The 10,028-nt window shown below is 38.3% G+C and overlaps 1 protein-coding gene across 1 annotated transcript; it reads right to left on the bottom strand.

Annotated features, from left to right (window-relative positions):
• Positions 1–6,276: 6,276 nt before the first annotated feature.
• Positions 6,277–9,284, bottom strand: LOC147882473 (GTP-binding nuclear protein Ran1A-like). The gene is made up of 8 exons (XM_087400312.1): positions 9,182–9,284; positions 7,763–7,832; positions 7,590–7,646; positions 7,362–7,479; positions 7,164–7,253; positions 6,895–7,074; positions 6,731–6,808; positions 6,277–6,636 (listed from the first exon to the last, which is right to left on the bottom strand). The coding sequence occupies exons 1-8, from the start codon at positions 9,182–9,184 to the stop codon at positions 6,564–6,566; spliced, it is 669 nt and encodes a 222-aa protein (XP_087256438.1). The 5' UTR covers positions 9,185–9,284; the 3' UTR covers positions 6,277–6,563.
• Positions 9,285–10,028: the final 744 nt, after the last annotated feature.

Raw genomic sequence — 10,028 nt, 5'->3', positions numbered from 1 at the left:
AAAGATCCCTCTTGTGGGTGATTGAGTGGATGAAAACTCATTATATTTAGATAGGGGAGAGGACATAATTCAAAATACTAGGCTCTTTAGTTGCTTTAAATGTCCCATAATTCCATAATGCAGCCTCATGGCTTAAGGGATGGCGTTTTGGGTCTAGAAGTAGCCTTTGGTAAGGAAGGTTATGTTCAAGAAAAGGGGTTTTATTGTTTCTTTATGGACATGCAGAAGGGGGAGAACCTTGTTGATGATGGGACTATGGAGGATTGGGATCCAATTTGGTGCTCCATCAACAAGGATTTTAAGGCAGAGCTTCAATCCCATCCCGAGTTTCAAGTTCTTTCTAACAAATGTTTTTCACCACTGCAGAGTTGCATGGTAGGCTGCCATTAAAGAGAGCACTTTTCCACAATATATAGAAAACAAATTATAGGGTGCTATGCACTATCATTGACCCTACATGGGCTAATGTGATTGCATTGCTATCCAATCTTCAAAGAATGAATTTGTAAGTATCAACCTTTTTTAAAACCCTATCTCTATGTGGTGCATCTTTGTGGTTGAAATTTGCTAATTTTATTTTGGATCGTGTAATAGCATGAACACTCGTGCATTGGTGGTCTTCCCCTTGGGAGATGAGCTAGTGAATTGCACCAACATTTGTGCAGCAAACCATGGAGATTACATGAGAGATTTACCAAAAAGGATAGGAGGATTGCTGCAAGCATAAGAAAAAGCTACACAAAAGGGGAGCCATGGTATCCTCTCACAAGACATTATTTTACAATGTAAGTTTGTCTCTAACAGTTTGAAAATAAGTTAGCCTTTGTCATTAAGATTGACATTTTTAGAAAGGTTTATTATGGTTTAATAGGTTGAAACTACTCAAGCTCTTGGTAAAATGCTTGAGAATGCAATGCTCACCTTGTCCAATGTGGAGTTGCAAAAGATGGAGGAGAAGGAGTTTTGGGGAGCTGGCAACTAGACAGGAGCTAGACATGGGGACACAATTAGGAAGGTACGTATGTGGAATTCTTTCTTAACAATTAGGTTATGTCAATTGAGCATTGGCTTTGGTCTTCATCTTGATGGAAGCTTTTTCGTGACAATCCTGAATACCCTACCATTGAGTATTTGCATTAATTTGATTATTACCATTAGCTTGAATAGAGTTTCTCTATATTTGTGAATGTGTTGCTCCGTTTCAAGAGATAACATCATCGATCCCCAGTTGGGAGATGAGTGGATGGCCAAAGTACTAGCATCCAAAGGGGGTGCTGAGGGCTTTGCCACACTAGAGAAGTTGACTCTACTTGCCATTCATGACACCCCTACTCAACCAAGCTTCTATAGAGGTCCTTCCTAGAGGTGAACAAGGAAACCAAGCTTCTATGGAGGTCCTTCCTAGAGGTGAACAAGGAAACCAAGACATTGTGTATTGGACTCCTAGTTGGAATTTCACTTGGAATGGCCTTGGAAATACGATGGTGTCTTGGAAATGTGTTAACAGTTCATAGTGTCCATGTTAGTGTTTTCAAAAAAAGTGAGACATCTGCCTTGGAAATCTGAAAGCCAATAGTGACAAGATACTGTCCTATCTTGTCAGACCATGCTCTGGAATTACTTATCCATGTTTCTACTAGAGTATTGTTTTCTCTGAGTGACAATTATTGCATCCTTTATGCTTGATTGATGATGTAGATAGCCTCCATTACTTTCCCATCTGATGGTTTTGTATTTCTACAAAAATTACGTACTAAGAATCTTCTATCTCTACATACAACATGTCCTAAGGATTTTTTATCTCTATGAAAAACATCTATTGGGGGGCTCTCTACCTCATATATAAAGGATTTACAAATTTCTAACTCTAGACCATATTCTCTCTTGGATCGTTATTTACTCTCTCTCTCTCTCTCACACACACACACACACACACAATTATGATTTTAAAAGTATGTATTGGTCTTTTCTAGAGTTTATTTTGGCTATAGAGTGTAAGAAGGCCTAATAGCCTTAACAACAAAAGAGAATGCATGGTCTATGCTAGAAGCATGTGGATTGCCAAATACTGAAATGATAGTGAGGAATGCTTCCTAGACAAGTTGATAATCTTGGAGGACACCACAAGCCCGCATCAAGTATGGACTATGTGAGATAGTCATGAGTGTATGCTAGAACACTACGGTTCCAAAGTATTCTCTATGACAAATATTTATAATATTAGCTGCACTATGGTGAGACTAAACTAATGCCAAAATGTTCTCATCTTGCGGAATGATTTGCTAATATGAAGTGATGTTGTAGATGGAAGGGCCTCATTCTAAGGTCTTATTTGCAATTCCACATGATCAAAAAGTGGCATCTAATCCATGTTCAACCTATGTAATTGAAAATGAAGACATGATTTATCACATAGAAGACTTGTTCAAACTTTTGTGATGTAAAATCATCCTTCCAAATGTCCTACCACAATTATCAAGTGGAGAATAATTAGCACACTATTTGTGTGGTTCAACTTCCTCATGGAAAAAAGGATTATCATAGTCGTCCTTCATGCAGCTCATTGCATGCAAGACAATGCTTAGAAAATCAAACATATTATTTTTCATATCCAATCCAAGATACAAAAGGAAATGTAACAAATATAGCCAAATTTTAAGTCAAAATATTTTATATATACCTAGATGAATCCAGGAACATTCCCAAACTCATCCTCTAAAAACACAACATAGTGCAGTTTCAATCTCACGAGTCACTCATAAGATTAAGAACCATAAACTCCATCATGCATAGCAGGGACTAGCTACTATGACATCCCCACTGACGTCATCAGCGCCCAACAATGGGTGTAGACCATAATATAAAAGTATGCTCTCACACATACAAATCCACACACCCACACATACTTGAGAATCTATTTATACAAAGTCTTCATACTGAGTTTCTATCGGCACTCCGGGAGGTGAAGGGCAAACTCAGCCATGACGAAGGCTAGCATTAAAGGAGAAGGCTAGTATCCATTTTACACTCATAGTTTGGAAATTTGCTATTTGTTGTGTTGAGTTCATGTTATTTTGAATAATCCATGAAGGAAATTTGAAAGTACAAGTTCACAGGCCTTTAATAAGCTAATGGCAACAAAGTGCTAGAAGCATGATGTTCCAACCACAAGGCTGGTTTAGGACAGTTATATTAATTTTGATGTAAAAATTAAACAATTAAACTATTGCAAAACTCAATCACAACAAGCAACCACCGAGTTAGTTTAGGACAATCACATGATGTTTCAACCACTGGGCTGGTTTAAGACAATCACATTAAGTCCAAGCTATCCCGGTTTCAAAATTAAACAATTAAACTATTCCAAAGCTCAATCATAGACAACCATTGACTGGTTTAGGCAACCACCGAGCTGCATTATATCTAGCATATGTATAATTTTCTCATCAAACTTCTTGCATCCCATCCGCTTTCTACAAATGTCCTTCTTATTTGAGATCAGGCATTGCTCCACTCTACTTCAGATCATGATGATCATGCATTGCTTCTACTCTACGTCCAACAGTTGGAGCCACATTAGTCCTTCTCATTGACAACATCTTTGACATTGTGTGCCCAAGACATTTCTTATGTGTTTCAAGAGGACACCAACATAGCTAATGTCACCCTCTTTGTAGCTAGATCTGATCTCATGTTCTTCACTCTAATGGCATGCATCGACAACTACTTCCTATTGTTGCCTTGCAAGGAATCTTATTTCTTCTCGTTCTTTCTCCCCCCGCAAATGTTGCAAAAGTGTCTTCTTACCGTGCCATTTCTTTTCTCGACCCGCAATCTAGTCCTTGTGCCTTGACCAAGCTTTTTAGCTTTCCTATCTCGTAGCCTCTGTCTGCTTCTTTTGCATGCATGACAAGTTGCATCTTGCCACCATTGATACCATGGCAACAATCAATGAGCTATCAGACTAGACCTCTAGAACAAAGACCAGCTAGCTTGTGAGGTGAGCAAAGAATAGAAGACAACTTACCTAAGTAAAGACCAACTAGCTTGTGCGCAAGGTATAGTGCAAGTTGCAGGGCAATGTAGGTTGTGATATTCGCTGTGAAAATTTGAAATTCATAGGAGTAGCAAAATTTTCAGCTGTCAGGTTTCCCCCCTCCGATGATATACGTCAGCAAAATTAGATATCCCAAGCAAGTGCAATGTCGTCTAAATTGCTTCCAAACACAAATACGACAAAGGGCATGCTATTGGGTTTGAAGCTTGATGAGGGAAATCACAAGAAAATGATGCGTCAGTCTAGAAGTAGATGACCTTTACAAGACTAGGAGAAGTAAATGTAGTGACCATAAGCTCTTTCCTTAAAATGAGAGCGCTTTTAAGACTAAGAGCTTGACAAAGTTCTCTAACAAAACAAGCAATCTTCATTTAAGATTGCTTGTAATGTTAGAGAAGTTTATGAAGTATATAGAAGTTTAAAAAGACCCTTAGCATTATTTCTTTCAAAACCTTAATAGATTCAAGGAGTTTTAGTTTTCTTCACTGGGGGGCGCAATAGGAAAACGACGACAAGATTCAAAACCAAATTTTGCCATTGGTGCATATAAAGGTTTCAAAGCTCAAATCAAAGAATCTTTTATATAAACTTTTCTAGCGAACGAAAATGGATGAAAGCGGTACGATAAATTTAACCTATATAAAGCATACACTATGAATATTGTAGATAACATAGTAGGAATAGTAGGTGAAGGATTGAAGAGATAGAGATGTCTTAATTTATTGAGAATCCTACTAAACATCGACTTAAAATAGACCATAGAACCTTCTCCAAAATCATGTGAAGTTATAGAACTTCAATCTAGCCAAGAAATCAAATCTTATCTCTATGTGTAAAAGCAAAAACAATGGGTGTAATGGGTGGAAGAGTGTACCTCATGAGAGTCAAGAGTCATGTCTAAATTTTTAGTAATCAAGATGGTGTTTAAGATCAGGCTTGCCTAAGGGCGAATGATCTGAGGTCAAGAAGGGCGGTGTTGACACCCCTTAGGGCTGCTACCGAGCATTGGGCCCCTAAAGAGGCTACTCAAGTGATCATTTAGAATTTCTACCTAGTTCCCCTTCACACCAAGAACCTTTCAAGAAACAACACAACAAACTCTTGGGTCGAAGGAATAACTAGACGAAGAACAACAAGATGAACCACGAACAAAAAACAAGGCAGGCAATAAACAAGAAAGTTTAGTAACCCAAGAAAAATAGCACACATCCAAATAAGAAACTTAGCCAAACTAGAGAAGGGTAAGAGCATAACAAAAGAAAAACATCATTTAAGAAGTTCAAACAAAGCAAACAAAAGGAAAGAAGACTTGACAAGCATACTTACTCAACATGTTCAAGAGCTCACAAACACATTTGAAAAGGTAGTTGTTGAGGCATATGCACCCTAAAAAAAGAATCATTAAAGCAAAGCAATTGGTTACCACTTGGATGAAAGTAAGATCTGCAATATGCCCTAAGGTGCTACAAAAATATACCTTCGTATGATCCAAAAAATATCAATCATACAAATCAAAGTTTATATAGAACAAACTAAAGAGCAAAGGAAAGACGGGAGTATACAAGTGCCCCTAGACAACAAGTAAATGAGAAAAATAAACTCTTTAATCTCACTAAGCTAGCCATATTTCCCCCAATCATAACAATGTCTAAGAGACAATGTTGCAAGAAATTGGAAATCTAACAAATGGGAACTATGCGACTCTCATTCCGTCATTCAATGCATTGCAAAATTCTCAAGTACTTAATAATTCCTAGATGTACGCTACCAATTTGTAATTAAAAGCAAATACTTAAACGTTACTAGCTTGAATCAAGCAAAACAAAATTTTGATTTGTGAGATTAAAAATTTTAGTTTATATCTTGCTGATGCCATACTTTTTAAGGACGACCTCTAACGATGTCTAATTGAGAAATTTACACAATTGCCAAGTTTCAAACAAATCACACAAAATCACAAGCTCTGTTACATTGAAACGTTCTACGAAAGATCTAGTTTCCTATCAGATTAATTGCGATACATTAATATATTCACAGATACAACTACAAATGATCTGTAAATTCCAAATAAATAATCTTGAAACCAATCCCCATTTTTAGTAAAACCCTATCCTCTAATGTCATCAGCAAGTTATAAACCATTGTAATTTAAGGCAGATCCTCTAATCATAATGATGTCCAGGAAAAAAAGTAGCATACTTTGACACAAATGGCTGGGTATTTCCAATAAATTGCACATTATCATAACCTTTAATACATTGAAATTCTGTACACAAATCTGGTTTCAAAACCAAATTCCCAAATACTTTGGCTGGAGTCTTTCTAAAAGAATAGATTTGAGTATGCACAATATGCAGTCACAAGACTAACGTAAAATCAAATCCAGCAAATAGGCTTTGCTCTTGACTACACAATCCATACAACTCTCTGAGTTACCAGACATGCCGATAGCTTTTTAGAATACTGTTATACAGAGCCTTAAAACCCATGTGGCACTGGAAATCATTCAGCTCTCAAAGTCTGCCTCATCATCATCCGGTAAAGGCTGAGCAGCAGCTTGGGCCAATTCTGCTTCATATCTGCATTCACCCAAAAGATAGAAGTTCAATACAAAAAAAATCCATAAAATGAAGAGGCTGAACATAAGGACTAAGTTAAAAAGTAAAGACTTACTGTTGTTGAACTGCGAGGTCAATTTGAACCTCAGGTGGTAGAAGAGCAGGTGATTCAACAAAATGCAGATTTGGATCCCTGGGCACAAAAGAAACCTTAGAATACACCGAGGCACATTGCATATATATTCTTAGTGCGAAAAAGGCACTGCAAAACACACTTACCCAGCTAGCTTCCTCGCAAGGTATAAGAAAGGCTTTTCAAAATTGTAGTTACTTTTGGCTGAAATTTCGTAGTACTGAAGGTTCTTCTTCCTGTGAAACGTCACTTGCTTGGCTTTCACTTGTCTATTCTTAACATCCACCTTGTTGCCGCAAAGGACAATTGGAATATTCTCACACACCCTGCCAAAGTGCTTACCCATTTAGGATAGCCTTTCAAAATCATAAGGTAGAACAACTTGGTCATCAAAAGAAGATGAAACCTAATGTACCTGCATAGATCACGATGCCATGTGGGAACATTCTTGTATGTCAATCGGGAAGTAACATCAAACATGATGATAGCACATTGTCCATGAATGCTGCAGAAAAACATCACACACTAAGTCCATTTCCAGTTGAACACATATCCTCGATAGCTGACACTTGCAAAGGCATAGCCCATAAAATACATAATGATAAAACCTTACTAGTAACCATCCCGTAGTCCACCGAACTTCTCCTGTCCGGCTGTGTCCCAACAATAATACCGGATTTTACCGCAATTTGTAAAAAAATCAAGCGGATGAACCTCCACACCTATCGTGGCTGCAACACATTTCATAGAAACATGAGCACTTTCATGGACTGATAGCAGACTATTTAAACAGCAGAACTTTCTTACAAAGGTAACATTTTACAAAGAGTTGGAAACTTACGTTCATATCTCTTCTCAAATTCACCCGTCAAATGTCGTTTGACAAAAGTAGTCTTCCCTGAAAATACAAGAGTGCAGTTTATGTTCAGTTTGCATGGAAAATTCATCAACACTTCTAACGATCAGAATAGTCTGAATGAAAACCGACCACAACACATACTTTCCACTTTGTACCTGTTCCTCCATCACCTACAATAACCAGCTTGAAACTTGGACAATCTGCTGCTTGCTGACCAGGAAGGGCCTAAAAAGCAACACCCACAGTCCAATCGGTTAGACAAGTGCTTTATAAGTAAGCACGCTGTTTACAATCCAAAAACCCAAGCAAACAAGATAAATCCATCACTGCAAATTACGCAGTCTTGAATGCAGTGCATCCTAATCAGTGTTGGCAAAGTTGACTGAGTTCTATAGCATATACTAATTCATGTCGGCAAAGTTCACCATACAGGTGAAAAGTTGACAATGCTACAAAAGTTTTTCAAACTAAATGTAAGAAAGAGATCTTATGAAAAAACGGACACTAAAGTAGCAGAGGGATCGTCCATTCAAGGGAATCCAAAATCATGAAGCTCAACAAATATCCACTCAACATAGGCTGATGAAAGGAGGAAACGGCAAACCACAAACAGCATTACTCTTATACATTAAAAGGGCCTCGAAACCAGTGAGCTAACTGTCTAAATTTCAACCGTGCAAGGATAGATGCAACAGCACAGAGTTTAAGATCCAGGACTGAATGTGCAAGGATAAGAAGCAAACAACGTTCATTCACGTCTTCCACTGCTGTTGATTAAATTGTGAGCAGAGTCCAAAAAGGAAAGATGGAACGCGGGTGCCGAAGTGGTGCAAGGATCGTGCATCAACGGAGTACGAGTACACTGCAGTGCAGAAACACCTCTGAATATGCCCAGAAACTCGAGAAAAACGTTAAATAAGCAAATTGCCAGAAGGTTATGACTCCATTCGGGTGGGCGGATAACCCAAACAGAGGGACTACGAAGCTGTGCATGAAAAGAGAGTAAACAAGATGAGAAAGGAATACATATGTAACAACGCAATATTCTCGTCCAAGCAGGAGAGAAGAACGGGAACGCAAAGTTTCACGTCTCACAGTGAACGTAAAAGCCTTTTTCGTAAACTCAAGAAAGAGGATAAACGAAACAGAGATGCAATCATAGTGAAGACGAAAGATCGCCAAGACGACAATTCAGAGCTCCACTGAGACGTGCTGATCGAAAATAGCGGGCTAAGAGAGAGGCCGTGATCCGCGCAGAGAGGAGGAACAGTTAACGTAACACACTGGCATCGCTGGCAAACAGGAAGGAGGATTGAAAAACATTCGAGCTAGAATTACAAAAACCGAGAGAGCCATCGATCATTGAATGAACTGGACGAAATAGAGCAAAATGCAAGATGCAACGCGACAAGAAGCGAATGAATTCAATGGAGAGGAAACTCGAAATGCGAATGGGAGAGCGTGAAAGAGTGTGTGGTATGATGATGAAGGCATGAGATAGTGGGAAGATGATTGATCTCAAGAAGGGTGATCAAAAAAGGAAGGCAAAAGTGGAAGAGGAGGAGGAGGAGTACCATGTTGAAGATGGGCAGCAAGTAGATGAAGCTCTGGAGCTGTGGCTATGGCGATGCTCTGCACAGCTCTGTGAAGAAGACGACGACGACGACGACGAAGTAGTAGAAGAAAATTATTAAAAAGAAAAGAAATAGCTCATTTATTTATTTTCCCTCCTTTTTTTCCCCCTTTCCCAAAAACAAAAAACCCCTTCCTTTCCACGTGGCCCTCCCCCAATCTCCCCTTAGCTTTGCTTCAACGCGACATTCCGATCGCGCCACGTGTCCTCCGTGTCAAACTTATTATTATATTATTATTATTGTTATTATATTTTGCCCACATTTGTTGTGCAATATGGATTTGGATTCCACTTTCACCTCTATTAACCAACCATCCATCGAGACTCCCTCCATAAAAGATTCTAGATTCTCCTTTCCTTGAGCAAAGATTCCACTTTCACCTATATTAACTAACAATTGTCAAAAGATTCTACTTTCCTTGAGCTAAGATTCCACTTTCACCTATATATATTAACTAACAACAATCGATCAAAAGATTCTACTTTCCTTGAGCAAAGATTCAAGCATCTTACCATTGAAGTTACCATAATTTCAACTCTATCATGAAATTGCGATAATTTTTTAAACTTTATCATCCCAATAAAGTTTATCATCTAAATTACCATAGCTTCATCTTTATCATCTCAACTTTGATGCTTGACTTGCCTTCCTACTATTTCCCTACATTATCATTGTCCATTTGCAATGAACATGTGTTCTTTTCAACAATAAAAAGAATGAACGAGAGGAACTCACACACCGACATCCACAATAGGAGGGGTTGCCATTGCCTTCCCAAATATTGGCC

This window comes from Dipteris shenzhenensis, chromosome 29 (genome assembly GCF_047967505.1).
Source record: "Dipteris shenzhenensis isolate YYH24624 ecotype China chromosome 29, Dip_SZ_1.0, whole genome shotgun sequence".
NCBI classification, from domain to species: Eukaryota; Viridiplantae; Streptophyta; class Polypodiopsida; order Gleicheniales; family Dipteridaceae; genus Dipteris; species Dipteris shenzhenensis.
This window is presented reverse-complemented; position numbering and strand designations above follow the sequence as displayed.

What these genes read in the sequence shown, in the direction of transcription:
- LOC147882473 (XM_087400312.1), bottom strand. An exon ending in GGACTACGGGATGGTTACTA is followed by an intron (nt 7,254 to 7,361) that starts GTAAGGTTTTAT and finishes GTTTTTCTGCAG; the next exon opens with CATTCATGGACAATGTGCTA. An exon ending in TGGCATCGTGATCTATGCAG is followed by an intron (nt 7,075 to 7,163) that starts GTACATTAGGTT and finishes GCACTTTGGCAG; the next exon opens with GGTGTGTGAGAATATTCCAA.